Below are 19,387 nucleotides of genomic sequence, written 5' to 3'. Positions count from 1 at the left end.
GGGCTTAAAAGAAAAGGAGTTAAACAGAATTTTGTATCTATGTAGTATCAACTCGCAGACGTTAGGAAAATAATGACTGGCGGCGAGGAACAGAAAATCATGTAATTAAAAACCTCGAGACTTCCCCTGTTCAGAGACCAGATCCTGACCTCAGAAAGTGCACGCTCGTGTTGGACGCTAATTAAATGACAAGTTGAACAACTTGGAGGTTGTCCGAAAACTTGGAGATGATCTCCCGGGAGAGGAGCCCGTTAGAAAGAGATATGACTTACAAGAGAGATGACGGAGGACCCAGCCTCCTTCAGGCTTAGTATGAGTCGTAAAACCACTCTTAGCAATTTGTTGTTTTTCCCACTTTGGTTAATGTCTTGTAGACCTAATTTTCATAATCGTCGCGAATTAAGAACACTCTTTTCTATGACTTTGCAGATTTAAGTTGGTTCACTATCATTATTTTGAGAATGGTATAGGGCAAAGGGTCAGTTTCGTCGTAGTGTCTTACAATTACAAAGTCATAGCAAGTTTGATTTTTCTTTTCTTTTCAAATTCGTGAAAAGGCAATTTCTTGTCGCTTATTTCTTTTCGTTTTTTACTGGACTGAAAATGAATCATAGTTTGACCGGTAGAATTTAGTGATAAATCATTACAAAAGAAAACGATATCCGACCTTATTGAACGTCTTGGTAGGATTCAAGAGAGAGAGAGAGGTGGGTAGACAGGGTTTCGAACCGTGGTGGTCAGACTCCGAGACTTCTACCCTACCAATGTTGTGTTATTATTCCTGCAATCTGAATGCATCATGCGAAGCATTAATGTAATATACAATACTACCTCAATGCAATACATAAAAGAGATATTGAATATAACGTGTCAGATAGAGGGACTGGCGTTCACTCATTGGAGATGGGAAGTAATTTCCCGGTTTAATGATAAGCACCATTGATGCATTTGGTAGGTGAAAGTCAGTTTTAAAGCAGATCTAATTATTCGAAAGAAACGGTATGACATCTCACACAAGATATTTGATATATTTTAATGGTGAAATTGACCTGAAAAGAGGAAGGGGGAAAAGGGAAAGGGAAATGCTGGATCATAGAATAAAAAGAGATGGAAGGAAAAAGGAAAATGAAGGTCATGAGTATTGTAATAAAACCGTTATACTCTGGTATTCAAAATATTTCTCGGCCCTTTACAATTAACACAGTTTAAAGTGTGTACTGTTAAAAAACGAGAATGAAGGAAACCAACAATATGAGCAATATCCATTCCAATGTCACGAGGGATGAGGATACCGCTCGCTTGAATGATATAATTCGGCCGTACATATTTGTGATGGCGCTCTTACGTTTTAGATGGGATATGAGAGAGAGACACAATACACTTGTACAAGTTTTAATCTATCACTGTAGGTACTATTCAAAAGTTGTAACCGAATGTTTTCCACAAATAAATCTTTAAAAAAAACAAAATTGATGTTTAAATTTCAAAACTTTTAGAACAGAAATTGTAAACCAGGCCCCAGAGAGCATTCACGATACATACACTCAGCATACACTCTCCCATAAAAAAATCCATCTCTCTTTCTCACACACACCCACACACACTCTTCTGCTAAATGTCTTCCTACCCCCCCCCCTTCTCCCTCCTCTTTTTTTCTGTCATGCTTATAGTGTATGTGTGCGTCTACCTCCACCCCCCCCCATCATGACCAATGGCTCATCTTCAATTTCATTATTTCTACTAAAGGGACCGTCATATCGGTTTTTGAAGAGCGCCATCACAATAAAATGACGTTTTTTCTTAATCCCCAACCAAAAGGGGTCATCATTTACAAATGAAAGGAATTTCGTCTCCTGAAAACCTGGACGACCCCCCCCAAAAAAAAAAAAAACAGGAGAAAATATTTGTCCGAGCCCCGCCCCCAAGTCAGAATCATCCAATATTCTTTTATGTTTTATCTAATTATTTTTTATCAATAACCATCACATTTGTCAATCTATACCAATATTTTGATGGGTCACATATACACAAACAAGTTGGTTATTTTGGCAAATGATAATATATTGCACCATTTTTACTTAGCGACACCATCCCACTTATATGAATTATGAAAACGTCATAAATAAAAAAAAACATTTCTGTAGTAAGACTGTCTTACTTGATTTAAGAAGAAACGAGACTTGAGACCGATGGATAAGGAGTTCCTACGTAGAACGGGACATGCGAAGAAAGTGAACTGATGATTCATGATATGGTTCTATTGGAACATCGAAGAATAGGTTTAGCTCCTGAGGCGTCGATTATGATGATCTATCATGTCAATTTTCTTCTCATACTCCAAGCGAGTAGACGACACGGACCTTGCAGTATACGCTCACAATATAGATGACCTGACAACATTTCATTGAAGTTTACGTGAATATCCGTCATAATGGTTTAAAGCATTAGTTTAACGATTTTGGATGGAATGTTTTTATCAATGGAGATGCTTTGAATTCATATTTCATTATATTCACCATTAAATAGCATAAAAGATGAATTAAAAGTATCTCGAAAAAAAACTTCAAATATTCCAGCCAAAAGATTAAGCTAACATGGCTAAACTATAGACCAAGTCGAAATGAAGTGTCCGCCATTTTGCTCTTTGAACGGCTGATGGTAATCACCCACTGTCATTACATGGAGTAAATGTATACGGATTACTTTGCATTAAAATGGATAGCCAATGAAGTAACTCTTTAAATCACCTGTCTGTTAATTTGAAAGCCTTCAAGACCAGCCTTTGAAAATGAGCATGACAGCGGAGAAAAGATGGCAATCTTTTGTATCATAGGCTTTGGAACTAGTCTCTCACTCTTTTAAATTCAGACGTCGAAAGGAGGTTTGTGTGAGAGTGTGCGTAGCGAAACTTTTATTATCCCGGAATACTTTCTTACTTCAAATCCAAAAAAATGAAGCATTGTACTTGTTTGATTTTAGTCAGTTTTATTACAATCATGTTTTTGTTGGGATAGGCATGACATTTAACGTTTTCTTATCCATGTTACCCAGGGATGTCAAGAGGGTATAGCTTTTGGGGAGAAGACGAGGGCATGGCGACCCAAAGATGATATTCGTGTAAATTGTTATGATGATATCACTCTCTCTTTTTCATCATGTTTATTTTTCTCTCTCAAATTTCCCCCTTTCAGTTCTACCGCGTAAAAAATCACAGGGACAGTGTCACCCTTCCCCCTTATACCAGGGGAACTGACCATGCTCCACCACAACATATCACAAAAATGGCATTCACAATAATGAGAAAGAAAAGCTGTTTCTTTGGCTGAACATTTCATTTTATTCAGAAAATCGGACAAAAAAGTTTAGCTGGGGCTGTACTCCATACACAAAAACGTATTACATGCGCTGTCAATGTTATCGATAAAAACTGCATTACATAACAATCATGTCAATACAGAACGAATCTCAACAATGTTATAGAAGCTTCTTGTAAACCCGGGGGTCGTTTCATAAAGCTGTTCGTAAGTTAGGAGCGACTTTAACAACGAGTGGTGAACCCTTCTTACGAGCTAAACCATGGCCAATTCAATATACCAGGGGTTCTTAAACTACGGCCCGCGGGCCGGATCGGGCCCGCAGAGCTCAGTTCTCAGGCGGCCCGCGAGACTGCTGGGATTCAATTTGATCACTATTAAGTTTTAAGTCACAAAATGAAACATAGCTCAATATGATTACATTGTGTATCATTGTAGACCTAACTAATAAAAGTAATGGCAGTCAAATTAATTAACTTTTAAACAAAGTTTAGTGGAGTCGTTTCTGTCTGTTCGATCTACTCTCTTATTAGATGACCAGCGCTGTTCTCACCATGTTTGGTTATACATACAGGTGCGAAAGTGCATTTTCCACAATGATCATTTTAAAGAACTAACTCATACTGAAGTACCTTGACAGGGGCTGTGGAACGGTTGAACAAAGTGTGTGTGTGGGGGGGGGGGGGCTAGCCATGCACAAAATCACAATATGGTCATTACGTTTTTGTAAAAAAAAAAGTGGAGGCTGAAGCCCCCCCCCCCCCCCTGCTTGACCAGTGAACATTTGCACCAGTGCCTTCGTCTCGCAATTACATCTTTTGTGCCAAGGTTCAAGCAACTCGTTGCTGACAGACTGTCACGTTTCCCATCCTTGTTAGAGTCTACAATAGACATGTTCTATTATTCAATCTACCTTGACTACAAAAAAAACATTGTTACTTCAAGACATTATCTGTCTCCCAATACCAGGTATGAATAGGAACAATCTAGATTCCTTCTAACAAAGTACTACAATTTTGTTAGCATTAATATTGGCTCTCGCTGTATTTTGAAATCTTTTCTAATTTTGACTGCGTTTCATATGAAACTGTTATAAATTTGTTGGATTAAATGCTCCCAAAATAAGGGCCAGATTGCACAAGAGAGCATCTAGGACTCCGGCCGCAAAGGTTTTTGCGCTTCGCGCACATTTTTTTTCTAAGTATCCACTTCACTCTGGCCCTTTCAGGTTTCTTTAGAGTCTCATTTGGCCCTTTAAATAAAAAGTTTGAGAACCCCTGCAATATACCATTTACAACAAGAAAGGATCACCAGTCGTTCTTAAAGTCGTTCTTAACATACGAACAGCTTTATGAAACACCCACCCGGTCACAATCACAAAAGTGAAAATTCTTAGGAATAAATGAAATAACGCTAACAGCGATTTTCGCTAAAACACGTACAATCAGATTGAAGGATCTTAGGAGCTTATAACTTAAAGAGGGCGCCCCCAACGATCATGGTGGAAATAATCAGCCACACCCAGTATATTATTGATCAATGTACATTTTGTGATAATTAATGGGGATAACGATGAAATCCTACTTTTTACATGAGAGACAAGTGATACAAATTTACCATCTGCCTTACACTGTGGCTCAGTATTAAATAAGCATTATTTTCTCTTGGAGCAAACAATAAGCCCCCTTAAAAAAATATGTATCTATAGAAGAGTCCCATAAACATGATAAAAACGCTTACGAAAAAGGGGAGCGAAGTACAAAATTATGATAGAAAAGAAGAATGCAAGGAAGCAAAGTGACAGGGTGGTCAAAGTTTATCCTGATCAAAAAAATATTGTGAAAATAGCAGAAAAATAGTTTTAAAATATTGGTTAAGGTTAGATGAAAATCCAACACAGAATAAAAATAAAAAGTTATTAGATTTTCTATTTGTGACGTCACAATCGAGCAGCTTCACACGTATTGTGAATTTGAAAAAAAAATCAATGAACTGTCATTTTCTGCAAAAAATTGATAATGGGTTTTATCGGACAGCATATCGTGCAGCATATTGTTAATGAATAATAAATATTACTACAAAACAAAATATTATTTCACACCCGCTCCTGAAAGAAAAATTTTAGTCATCACGAACCATTAGAAATTTATGCAGCTGCTCGCATATGACGTCAAAAATCAAAAACCTGAATTCCAATAAATTTCCTAATCTTTAATGGATTTTCATCAAACCGTGACCGATGCTTTGAATCATTTTTTCTGCTATTTTTACAATAAAATATTCGTCAGAGTGAAATTCTCCTCTAATGACCTGCACAAAAATGCACACTACATTTGAATTAATGTTTCCCCCTTTTATTCCTTTTTTTCTTTTGCTGCTTTGTGCTTTCTCCGAGTGGCACTTGTGGGCACTTCTGCCCCATAAGATACGCTATTAATAAAAACAAATACTGGCTCCCTATATTTTTTTAGAAAATGAAATTATGTTAGTTTTTACCCTTATAAAGGAGGCAAATATCACTTACATCATCACTACCTAAGAAGCTGTACTTTATTAAATGCTATTATACAAGAAGAGAAAACAAAAATCGATTTGAAAGTCACATTGTTAATTTGTACCTCAAAATAACTTGACAGTTTCTCACATCAAAGTAGAATTTTCTGAACTTTAACCCACCCGTTTCTGTTGATCGTGCACTTCTACAAATAAACTTAATTACTGTTTTTATATATATTTTTTTAAGAATTGTATTTACTAATGACGTTTTGTTATGGTTTCTCAAAGAATTCAACACCTTTAACAATTGTCAATGTGGTGTGCGCTCTGAGCTTAAAAAGTACATTCAATCACAAGTATAACAAGCTATAAAGAAATTATCATAAATATATTTACAATAAAAAGGTGATTTCACATGCAAAAATAATTAATTCATATAACATATTCATCTTGGGCAAAGATGAACGATGAATTGAATACATGAGATGTATACAATGTACACTGTACACAATAGAATACAATTTACATTTGCTTCGTAAAGAAACATAACTCAATACATAATATATTTTCAGTAGCAATTGAAAAACAGTTCATAATTTATCATAACTCCAGACTCCAAAATTCAAATTTCATTAGATGACGTATAACGACTTTGTTCATATACAAATATTTGATTTTATTCAGAAAAGAAATCAATTCATAAAAATTGTTTTGGGGTCTTAAGCATGAAATTCAAATATTATTATGAGTTCATATACAATCATGGAAAATGTGAAAACTAATAATCATCGTACGATATAAAAACCCTACTGTAATTAATTAGTACAGTATTTGACTTTTTTTTTACTATTTATCATATTTCTAAAAGAATACTTATTCATCATTTGACTACAAAGTGAATTTATTACCGCTGACGAAATGAATCTATAAAAAAATATCTATTCATGATCTTTGGTATAATAATTCAAAGGACGAAAATATTTGGATTTATTTCCACTTTCATCTCAGTCGGACTCGGAAGGAACAAAAAAGTGTTCAGACATTGTCATAGCTTCGGAGTTTAAAGGAAAGTTGCTTCTGAATCCCAATTCGACGAATTTTCATTGTAATAATGTTATAATCGCCATAATTCATTAATAGACAAAATAGGCGGAATATTTTTATTGCCAAAACGATTATCATCTAATTTTGTTTAGTTTTTATCTTTTTGTGGAGCTCTGTAATTGTGTTAAAACCGTGATTAAAGGAAGTCTCTCTAAAGGTTACGTGACATTAAACTCTATTTCTTCCATACTGTGGTTAAAAAGGGCTAGTGTACACACAATGTAGGCTTCATCTTATTTTAACGGAAACCAAGGCCAGATACGTCTGATGGCGCTGTTTACGTCCACAGCATGTCTCTGAGGGCCTATCGAGAACGCCCTCACTATCAAAATTATTCAGTTCATGTATTTTTAAGTCTTGTAGGTTATCATAGACATTTTTCATTCACTCTCTTCTCATTTCTCATTTGCATACTAGTTTTACCAGTGGTAGAATCTTAAAAATGTTTGATGGAAGTTAAATTAAAGACTGGAAGACAATATATAGAACTCATTAAACATTTCTCAGAACCGAAAAAGGGGTTAAGCCAGATGTCACATTATATGATTTCGGAAGCTCTGGTCTACTGGTGGAAAGCAGGACAAACACCAATCATTTTATATAGTTAAGATAATACAAAGTCATCATAAAAATGATGACGAAATCCTGCGAGAGTTCATAGAGTCGAAAACAATGATAAGTAACAATTCAACTTAATGTTATATGTTGACGAATTCTGCCGCTTTAAGTTCTTTTTATTTCAAGAATAGCTTCAGTGCATAGAGATGTATAATAATATACATCTCTATGCTTCAGTGTATTCAAATGCATAAGTCCTCCGTCTGAAAAACATCATGAACTTAAATCATTTAATGATTTCTCCATTTGTTTTCCGATATTCCCATGTTGAACTCTCACTGCGTTTCTATTGTCATTTCAAGGTTCATCACATCTCATAGAGATGTATCTTATTGACCTAGCTCTATGTCACATCTAGTGTCTTATGCTCGACAGAGGTGTATCTCTTCGCGCGTCGTGCAGCGCTGACAAATGACGTCACAGCACCAATGGAATCTACACTGGCATGCGCGTGTCACCATAACGCTCCGAATATTGTAGCCTCGTCCGCAACAAATGCTGTTACAAGTCCTAACCTTATCACAAGTTCGACCTCCAGTCCCAACTGAATATTTACTCGGCGTGCAAAAATCCGGCGACGTTCTCTCGAACACGAGATCACCAGACCCCGGCGAGGTCGGCGAATCGGGGTAGAGTTTCTCCTCATTACGGGACTGTCGTCTGCGGACGAGCTGGTTTTCACCGTCGGCGCGGTTGGCAAGAATGACCTGAACACTTCGTTCATATTTCTGTTTAAGCTCATCACCGATGCTATGGAAAGGCCCAAGTTGTTTCCAACACGTCTGCGTGGTGCATGCCCCTGAGATGCCGTGACATTTGCAGACCTTGTCGACTCGTTTTTTAACGGTCTGGAATGGAAGAGGGAAGCGATATGAAAAAAGGAGAAAACATTAAGTAAAGAAATTCAATTTTGATTTTAATTCAAACATAACATCGAGTTACAAAGTACTTGAAAGAGAAATCAAGAAGGAGAAATAGGATTTTGTATGATAAATATGTAGACCTCAATTAGAGAACTGAAAAGAACATGTGTCTGTATTGTTCACCGTCACCCTAAACACCTATCATCCGGCAAAATCAATGATTCCTAAATCTTTTTTTATTATGGCCTATTACGATACGAAACAACTTCACATGATCGAGGGTCCTACCGGAGTCACCATAAACAGAAACAGAAATATGATTTTTGTATTGCTTCATCAATGATGTCACCTATTTAGAGCAACCGTCCTCATACGGCACCACAATGACAGTGGGGCAAATCGATTTAGTCATCCAACCCATAAAGTGGACTTTCACCGACAAAGAGATTGTCATTTCATCACACTTTCATCTTACCGACTATATTGAAAAACATATTTTCTGTTTAGGCTTTCTTTGGGTCAAAAGTTCACCAGGATATCATTTAGGAACTTATGTTCATGTTGTGTTTCACATGCCTGTGAATCTTTACTTGATAATCAGTTAGTTTGAGTTATGACTGTTGTCTTAATTTCTTTGTTGCTAGTATCATTGATTTTTATTTGTTAAAATTTAAATCGAACCGAATCCGTTAGTTAGTGACTTTGAATCTCGTTATGTCATTGACAGTCTGGTGATTTATACGTTTCAAAGCGCTTACAGATTTATTATAAACTCGGTTAGTCAGTCATTCCCGAACACAATGCATGCACATTCTCCACTCCCTGGGAAGTATTCAAGCCAGTCGCCTTGGGGCGTGCACAAGCTAAGCGACTTTCACGTCTTACCAGGGGCCTGTTGCATAAAACTTTTTACCTGAGAAAACTCTGGTAAAAACTGAAAACTACGGTTAGTCTGTCTGATTTCTACCATTGACTTTAACACAGGGCAAAAACTCTGGTAAAAATAACCTGAGTTTTCTCAGATAAAAAGTTTTATGCAACGGGCCCCAGCTACCCATTTAGTACTGGATGAATTATGGCAAAGTGTGGATTAATGCCTTGCCAAAGGACATTAGGCCGAGGTGGGATTCAAACACACGACCCTCTGATTACAAGGCGAGAGTCAGAACCACTACACCATGACTATTCCACTTCCATTTGTAATGAATTTACAGGTATACATGAAAATTCAAGTTGTTGTGTTTTATGAAAAGCAGTAACGACCTCTGATTACTAAATCATTGTAAATGATCACTACAATAAGCCCATTTCCAGTCTCGTATTTCAGTAATTATTCATATTTAATGTACATCGGACAGAAGTATAGTGATTGATTATAGCCAGAAAGCTATTTATGAGAGGTGGGCCAGACGTCACCTGATAATCAAAGGTCAAAAGTTACGTGATAGACAAAATGAGATACAACCTGGCACATATAAATGACCTTTGATGTCATTCATCGGCTAGGCTTCCTGTCTCTATTGTGACAGTTCCACATCAGGTTCATGTTTGAAGCCCCAAGATTGTTGTTCTTACTTTCATGTTTCTCTTTCTGTTGTCTTGTTGGTTTAATAGACAACGTTTTTCTCATTGTAACTTGTTTGTTTTGTCCATCAAAAATAAGAAAGATCCCCGAGTATTTATGGTAAAATATTTTTCTTTACGTACCAGCGCATTGACTGTCTGAGTAAAATTGGTGTGAGGAGAAAACAATTTTATGATTTGGAATGGAAAATTTTGGATACCATGGGACATTTTTCCTTCCCAAATGGTTAAGCTTAGGGCTGGCTGTGGCGCGTTTTAAAGCTATATACTGATCATTTTTCTCCATTCTAATTAACTCTATACATGACTTGAATTAAATCTTCATTTTCCCCTTTTTTGCTTATAGATTTTTTCTTGGATCAAAATCACCTTCATTTTGTGGTGACACCCTTTTTGGGGGGCTTGACAAAATTTTAACCAGCACCTCTATTTTTTTTTATAAATCGTTCCCAGAACCATGTGAATGCAATGACCGAAAACGACTAATTATGGTACCTTACCCTTATTCCCAGGTCACTGTTATGCATCTCCATCTTACTTCTTAGATCCCTACTTCCACTAGATCTGTTCTTCAAGAAATCTTTGAGGAACCTTTGGCTGTACTTGAGGTTATCGCCGCACCCTCCCCATTTCCACGCTTCCCGGTTTGCCTCGGGACTGAAGCTGACATCGTCACACGAGCATCGATCGAGCGTCCCTCGACTGCAGCCCTGGGCGATGGCGTGAACGAGACCCGCTGAGCTGATGGCGGAGAGGAACGCAGTCTCTTTCATACCTGAAAACAACGCAAGGGAGAGAGAAAGAGAGAGGGGAGTAAACGATTTGGAAACGACTTGGAAGTATGATTCATTGTAACATAACTTTAACTCAATCTTATAAAACTGGATTATTAAGAGGAATATTGAACACGAATCGATATCCACTTCAAAACTAGTTACCCTAACGTGAATTCTTTATTAAGTGAACAAGACAAAGTTCAAGGTTAGTATTTGAATAAACTTCGTGCTACCCCTTTTCCTGTAAATATTTTTGACGAAATTATATAAGCACGGTATCAGGACAGAATTTACCTATCACGATGAGGAAGTTTCATACAAAAATTATCACAGATAATTATTCATTTACCTCAAAGTCAGAGTTGAGTTGACATTTAGATTACAATTGTCTAAATTTGCAAAATATATTGTGATCTGCAAATAATGAATGGAAGAAAGGAGTAATTCTACTGGGAGCACAGGGACATCATTCTTGATCATGGTAGGAGAGTAGAAGGGGAGGTCGGGGTGTCCACACTTCAGGTCAGCGGGAGGGACACCATCAGTCGGAATAAGGTTCGCCAGTCTCGACTGCTGAAGGCGAATTCAAAATGGAAAGGATTTGAACTTGGTTGGACTGACTGGCGTCAAGTTAAGTCAACGTCATTCAGTGAGTGACAGATTTATGATGATGACTGGAGTGTTGAGGGAGGAGAATGTAACACTGTTTGGTACTTGAAAGTGATGATGAAAATTTACCTCCATGTCCGCAAGATAATTCATTCAAACCTTTTTCTTTTTTTTCTCTCTATTTTAGCATATTCAAGGTATAGTCTCATTTACTCGGCGTCTATCTTTCCACACATTATGATTTCATTCGATTAAGACGGTCTTGGGGCAAACGATATCATGAAATACAAAATCCGTTAAATGTGTTGGTTGACCCACAATATCAGACTGGAATTTTCAACTGACATGAGAGTGCACATTGTGGGCCTATTCACTTACACATTTATGAGCCAAGAAAAAAAACATTCAAGAAATACTCCCGGCCTCTAGCACAAAAATACTATTATGGTAACATTGTCATTCAATGATAACTTCCATGGCAACATTATCATTAATCAAAATAAGTACTTTTCATGAAAGTACTTATTGACAAAGTTTACTTTTATTTCTAAATTCATCATGAAATGCTCCTTGCCCAGCCTTAGTGTGAACGAAAAGAAAGAGGTACAAGCCTTAGTGTACAGGCACAGAAAACAGCAAATTTATCGTTGCTGCTGGTAGAAATAACATGTATTGCATAGAGTGAAAAAAAAGTGCTGGGACGGAAAAGGTTTTGGATGCCCCCTCCCAAACTTAAACCTTGTATGACCCTTGACGCCAAATTGCACGTGAAGGCTGCGATGAAAGACGAAACAAATTAGAAATACGTGACAGAGGAATAGCAAAACGACAGCCACTGACGAAGTGAAACCTAAATAGACGCTCTTTATTGCTCTCACCGTTTCTTTCACACTAAGCATGCATCTAGCTTTTGAATTAACATAACATTTTTCACAGTTTTTGACAAATTTAAACATGATTTGAAGCATTAAAAGTAGTATTTGAAGTCAATTTGATGAACAAAAAACTTCAAATAATACATACAATTCTAATTTGACATATGACTTGTATTCATTAGGCATTATACCTGAAATAGTCAACCCTACTACAACCCCCACCCCCCCCCCCTCATAATTGTGTTGGAATACAACATTTTCGTTCGAGACCTTATAGATATTTTCGTTCAAACCTCAATCATATTAAGACCGAAAACGTTAGTTGAATCATTAATTTTATTCTACTTTTGTCAGCCAGTTTCTATCATGACAATTTGCATGTGATTTGAGACAATATTGAGGAGTTCAGTTGTATGGTCATTGTTGAAATTAGCAATTAGACCATTCAGTCATTATAGTAGACAAAATAGCCCAAATTGGTATCAAACAAAGAAATAATGATTGACCAAAAATCAACTTGGTAATCAGAGAAACTGAATAAAATCTACACCTAGTCACTTGATGTTAATTGGCTGATATGATAGACCGAATCGAGGAGTGAACGTACGGCGGAGAGACGATGATCAGTGAGTGATTCACTCTCAGAGCATGTGTTAAAAACATTCATTCAACGTCTCCTAAATTCTTTGCTGTATGTTTGACCATCATAAATCACTTTGCTTGACCAATGACTCAAATAGATATGGACATCTGCCAAACAAACAAACGATAGAGACAGATAAATATAAAAACAGATATTTTATATATACAACTAATACAAGACGAAAGAGTGATGATGACGGCCAACATAGTAAGCATGTGAGAATAGTTTGTGGGGGAGGGGCTCGAGGGAGTATGTGTGTGTGGGTTCGGAGAGAAAAAGAGGAAGGGCGGGAGAGAAAGAGAGAGAAAAAAGAAAAAGAGGGAGAGATGAGGAAAACAAAAGAATACAAAGAAGAAAAATAAGCGTAAAAATAGTTTCAGCGAGAGGAGGCCAGTGTGATAGGAGGGACATTCGAAATAGTTCATGTGCTATATTGGAGAGACCAAGAGAGGAGGATAGAAACCTACTGACTCAATTTTAGAAATGAAATGTACATCTGACTGTGGAATCATGCGAGGTCAATGACCTTTGACTGGATAATTATACAAGCACATTGTTAAGTGAGTGGTAAACTTTTAATTAGGGTTACCCTGGTCGGACAACGAACAAGGCGTAGATTGATTCGTTGGAACGGCTGTTGGGCGAGTGTCCAGTTAAACTGATTAGTCTACATTGCCAGACCTTCTCATTACTGTCAACACTCATGCGTGTACAACCTAATTAATTGCAATTATACAGTGATAACATATTTTATTTTCAATATGTTGACGATGATCTAATTGTAAGTTTTGTATAGGGGAAAAGAACTTAAATCGAAGTCCATTTGTGTCACGTTTCATCAAGGCTAAACGAAATACACACCACTGCCTATATCTACACTATTTTACACAAATACAAATCAACTAGCGATCGAATAGTCATTCAAATCAAAATTGGTTGTTTTTATTTTTACGCAATCTATTTTTAACAAGAAACAATTGTAGCTCATATTTATCAAAGTACTTTCGTGTAGGGGTCAAGCGAAATGGAGTCCCCATTCTAGTCCAGAAACGTGATACATTGATTGGCTATGAGTGAGTGTGAAGAAAACAGTCAAACTGAAGGACAAACATTTTTGTCTTTAGACAGTAGGTATCGTATCCAGGGAAGTTCACCCTATTAATTGACCTCTGTGAATAAAATTGTTAAGTAATTGGCGTTGTCAGTCTGACATATAAGAAAAATGACACGCGTGATCATTTTCCCTATGACGACAAAGTAGATTTAACACTCACTGATATGGAAAGAAGTTATTTTACGAATTTTCTATATATCTGAAGTAGGCCTACAAAAATTGCTGAATGCAAAGACTAAGCGCGCAGACTGATCGGTTGAGAAAGCAGCTGATTGGTTAAAAGTTGGTTCAATTCGGTGAAGCGTAAAATGATATGCACACCGATGTTTCAACTAACTGAATAAACGTGCAAACTTCGTAAGACAACTGAGTTTTGATGGCATTGTGTTCGTAGTCTTGTCACTGAGCTGGCGCGACGTTATGGCGTGCGCTTGTAATCTACATTTTTATTTATTTATTTAAAATCATGTTAATAGTACCACCTTAGCGAAAATCATAAACTAATTAAGAGGTCTGGAGTTCGAGCCCTAGGACACGTCTTTCAAAAAGGGCTCGCTAGCAAGATAACTCAGTAGAATTGTGATTGTTTAAAGATCCAATTTATGGCGCCATCTTTTTTTTTTGTACGTTTCCGTTTCAAATAACTCTACCTTGATTTCGTCATCTACAACGCATTTCTATTAGAATATCATTTTCTGCTTTTGGTTCCTTAATAATGGTTTTGTATTGGTTGGCTCTTTGATTTAAAGTGAAAATATGTAAAAACTTTTCAAAAGTTATGCAAGAAAAATTCATTAAATCGACAATAAGTTCGATCAAAACAAATCACCACAAGAAATTGACGTAATATCCATTAGTGACCTCAGTAAATAGGCAGACTCTGTGTAAGACCATGGACCTACTAGTAAGACGGGCAGTTTTGCGGTAAGTACTGTTTGTGGTTTTCGGGCTAGGTAAACTTTGCGGTCAAATGACACAGTTGTAAGGTGCCTGAAATTGTTAATGAATACATTCAATCCACACTACCGTTGAATTAAACGTTGCTTAACCCAATTAAATTATCAGACATTATGCATCCGGGTTTGCTCGTTTGCTCTATTAAACGCGACCAAAGAAAAATTTTGACGTAAATCATCATCTTCTCACCTGCACGCATAAACAGCTATATTGACCGCGCGAGTCGTATTTCTACCTATGCGTGGTTGATGTTTATTTAGATGATTTAATTCTTCCATCCTATGTTCATTTTAGTCAACAAGAATGTCAGAAAAGCAAGATGATTACAAAATGAAAAGATGTAAGATATCAACCTATACCAAAGGCCATAAGCTTGCATGTGGTATTGTTTGGCCTCAGTGCCTTCTCATTATGGTCTAGTTCGATTTATCATCTTTGCTGAAAAACTAGCAATGCATTCGAAAGAGAAATGGCGTTATCGTAATTGAAGGTCTGTCTCCAGCGATATTAAAACAATCACATGGTCAGGGTTAGTGACCTCTTGATACTCCAGCCGGAAAATGATATGATTTTTTTTTGTGAAGTCAAATGAGCAAAACACAACAAAATGAAAATCATCGAAATCGGACTGATATCTTAAAAATAGAAAAAAAATATTTTTTTCTGACTTGAGTGTCTGTCTGTACCTCTATATTCCCAATTTGATGTTCTTTTTTTATTATGCAAAAACATAGAGTTCCATAATTTCGTTATTTTCCATCCGCTTTGATGAAATTTTGGTGTTTTGCTTGCATAAGCTCTTGATTTCATTCATACCAATTTCAGGTTGGAGTATCCCTTTAACGTTATTTTGACATGTTATTGATCATTTTTGTAAAAGTCACAAAAAATCACAATTACAAAATCATGTTTGTGTCTCCAAATAATTTCGCGAATTTCTTTATAATAATAATAATAATAATGGTATTTTATTCAAAGACTGTTCGCAGCAAGAGCTGAATTGTACAGATTTTTTACATAAAAAACAGCATTAAACATAACAGTATCAAAATAGAATTATAAAAATACACAAAGCATAAAAAATCTACTATCATTAATACTTTGGGGGTTAATATGAATCGACAGAATATTTTCAAATATAAGTAACTGCAGAGGTTTCAAATTTTGCTTAAGATATAGTACATGTATACGAGAAAGCGGATTGGAAGGATTTATGATGTAAGTTAATTGGATTGGATAAAATTGACTTGAGGATATCGAGATTTTGAATTAGTGACGTATTCAGAGTAATAGTGTTAATTTAGTCTGTCTCATGGTGTAAGTCGCATGTAAGCAATAAATGTCCATTAATCAATCAGAGATCATATCATCTTGGGAACTTTATTTTTCATCAAACAATCATTTTAATCTGATATAGATTCCCGCATGCGTTTACCTGTTTTTTATTAGTCCATTAGCTTAGTTACGATCAATCAAATACGATAATAACACCATAATGCAGGATCATCCTTAAAACCAGGTGTTTTCATATTGTCGGAAAACAACAGACAAACAATAGCCATTCCCCCTCCTATTTCCTTGAATGTTTAATATCGTAGCATATGTCACTAATGATTAAGTGTGCAGAATGACGGGTATGTAATAACTATACGAGGCGTCAGCATAGTTTTTGTTCAACAATCTTAACCTTGTAGAATAACATGTGGCATAGTACATTGCTATTTGGTTCTGTGTATGCGGGAACTGTAGGGGTAAATCCTGGCTCGAAAATAAAACCTTGATTGTGAATTAAACCAAATTAAACCAAATGTTCCAGTTACGTATTTCGAGGGAATTCATATTATTAGATTATAATTTGTGTAAAAGGCTGGTTTAATGAAACGACTGATATGCGAGAGTAATCAGTATTTGGTAGAGTAGGTCTTACCTACTCTGGTAACAACTGGGTCTTTTAGTAATTCAACATTTTGTGACATTCGTAATTTACCTTGTGGAATATATAAAAACTAATATAAGAAAAAGTAAGGAAAAATGACTCTAAATCAAACCAATCAAAATAAAATATTCCATGGTATTTTGGTGCCACGATGAGAGTGTTACGATAGAAAGTTCTTCATGAAACCAACCGCTGTACCGAGAGGAAGATATAGGCGATGAGGATATGATACCGATGTACTATTTTTTCAGAAACTGTTAACATACTACTGCCCCCCCTTGCTCGCCGTTCGTCCTTCCTAAACCTGTATCCTTAGAAAAATTATAGGATCACTGCACATACTATCATAATTTAAAATTCTGGCAAGTTATCAAGCCATCTAATAAACTGCTACAACGCTGAATTTCTCCAATAAAACAATGGCAATTACAATGAAAGGAAAGAAAATCAACAATCTCTGCTTTGAATTGTTAGGTTTGATAATAATTCTCGAGGGTAATTTTGGAGAGTTCAATACCCCCTTTACATGAGAGTACATACACATGGGAATGGGATATTTCAGAGTTCAAATAGGGCTGTGTTCTCACGTTTGCCATTCAAATTCGCCAGGATCACATTATATCTTCTTTTTTCTTTGCTGTTTATTTACACTTTAAAAATACTTACTAAAATTTGAATAGGTAATTCAAATGAGGGGCACTTAAAGTAATTCTTATCTAAAAAAAATCAACAGCAGATGATTCTTTTCAAAATGAATAGATTCACTTCACTCGTTTGAATAACAAGCTATACTTGTATATTTTTAATAAATAACATTTCACCTCCCCTCCGAAGTTATATTTTTCCCTCGGGAGAATATTTTCCCTCAGCGCTGCGCGCTTCGGGCAAAATATAATCCCTTGGGAAAAAATATAACCCCGTCGGGGAGAGGAAATATTATATTTCAACTCTAGGTAGGCAATATCTGTATATTATTTGACAAGGAAATATTTTTAAATAGAACTTGTATTCCTCCGATAAGATGTCTCTTTAAATAAATGTATATTTGTTATGGGTCTACATAAAAAGTATATGGTTTAGAACTTTTCTTGCAAACAAGGTAATACATTTACATCGTAGTGTCAGAAAATTTCCATATAATTTATGGCGAAAATTCGCACGTATGAACACTTCCCCCGTTACTATAAAGAACAACCGCAGGTTTGATTCACCATCGTAAAAATAACCCATCCATAAAAACAATTTACTCACAACATATGCACATAATTATTTCTAAAATATTCTCCTCAGACCTCCTTCGAAAAAAAATTACTATACCTTATACGTTTTATCAGCCAATACCAACTGATATCAATGATAAAGAAAAAAAAGTTGTTTGTTTTCATTAAATGATATACCACGTAGTATTTAAAGTTCGATTTATATTCTACTTGAGGCTTCAAAATTAATACGAAGGAATTTGTGTTTTTTATCATAGGTCAAAACATTCTTACTAGATTTTTGCATGAGTTTAGAAAGTAGTATATTGAATTGGTTGATTTGTCATATTTAATGTAAATTCATCCACAACCAAATCTACTCTCACATGTACCCCTCCCATCACCCACGTGATAAAGAAAAAATGTTCATTACCGTGTTATGGTTGTAGTAACACCATTTTGCACTTATTGTGGGTGCAATAAATACGTTTTTTCCTCCGCTGGGGATTTTAATGTAATTACTGGAAGAATAAACTGTTATGATCATAAATCTGACCACATGTAAAAGAAATGAAAGAAAGAAAGCGAAATATGACTTCAATATGACACGGGATAGCTGCTGATTGGTTTATGATAAATGTTGTGACATTCTGCCCTTCGTGGTCATTTTTCCTAGGAAGTTTTGATTTCATTCTAAATTAAATTCGGAAGATAGGGTCTCTGGTGGATATGTGCATACTTGCTGAATTTCTTGCCCTTTCATTTTCAGTCGGGATGAAGAAATTATAAAAACATTTTTACTTTAGAAGATTCAGCTCCACCACTCCTTTCTTCCTCTCCCTTTGTCTATTTTCTTCTTCTCTCTTTCTTGCGTCATATTCCTCTCCCTGCTTTCTATTTCGTTTCCCATTTTCTTCCTACTTTTTCTTCATCTACTTCTGTCTTCTTCTCCTTTATCTTCTTCTAATCCTCAATCATCTTTTCCTATTACTTTTTCACAATCTCCAATCCAAATTTGGATGTAACTTATCACACATAAGCCATCTTTCGCTTCATAATCGGAAATAATAAATTTTCCTCCTCAATAAAGAAAATTTATATAAATAGTAAAATAGAAGGCCGATATGGAAAACGATATTATTGACAAAAAGAATAAGAAACGCTTTGCATTTTTCATTCTGTGCAAAGAATGAAATACAGTTTTCTACTTCTGATGATCAATGACATACATTACGATTTAGATCAGGAAGTCACGTAGCAAAAAGAGATCATGATGAAAGATGTTTAAATCAGAATGGC

General features: G+C 35.9%; 1 protein-coding gene across 1 annotated transcript in view; it reads right to left on the bottom strand.

Moving 5' to 3' along the window:
* Positions 1-7,708: 7,708 nt before the first annotated feature.
* LOC121424104 (protein Wnt-9a-like) overlaps positions 7,709-19,387 on the bottom strand; it is a 38,530-nt gene continuing 26,851 nt past the window's right edge. Inside the window, exons 3-4 of the mRNA XM_041619704.1 lie at positions 10,480-10,754; positions 7,709-8,380 (exon numbers count right to left, since the gene is read on the bottom strand). Of these exons, the coding sequence (XP_041475638.1) occupies positions 7,895-8,380; positions 10,480-10,754 (761 nt within the window). The 3' untranslated portion in view covers positions 7,709-7,894. The remainder of the gene's footprint in view (positions 8,381-10,479; positions 10,755-19,387) is intronic.

The sequence above is a fragment of the Lytechinus variegatus genome, chromosome 1, assembly GCF_018143015.1.
Source record: "Lytechinus variegatus isolate NC3 chromosome 1, Lvar_3.0, whole genome shotgun sequence".
Lineage (NCBI taxonomy): Eukaryota > Metazoa > Echinodermata > Echinoidea > Temnopleuroida > Toxopneustidae > Lytechinus > Lytechinus variegatus.
The sequence above is the reverse complement of the archived record's forward strand: the minus strand, read 5'-3'. Positions and strand labels throughout refer to the sequence as shown.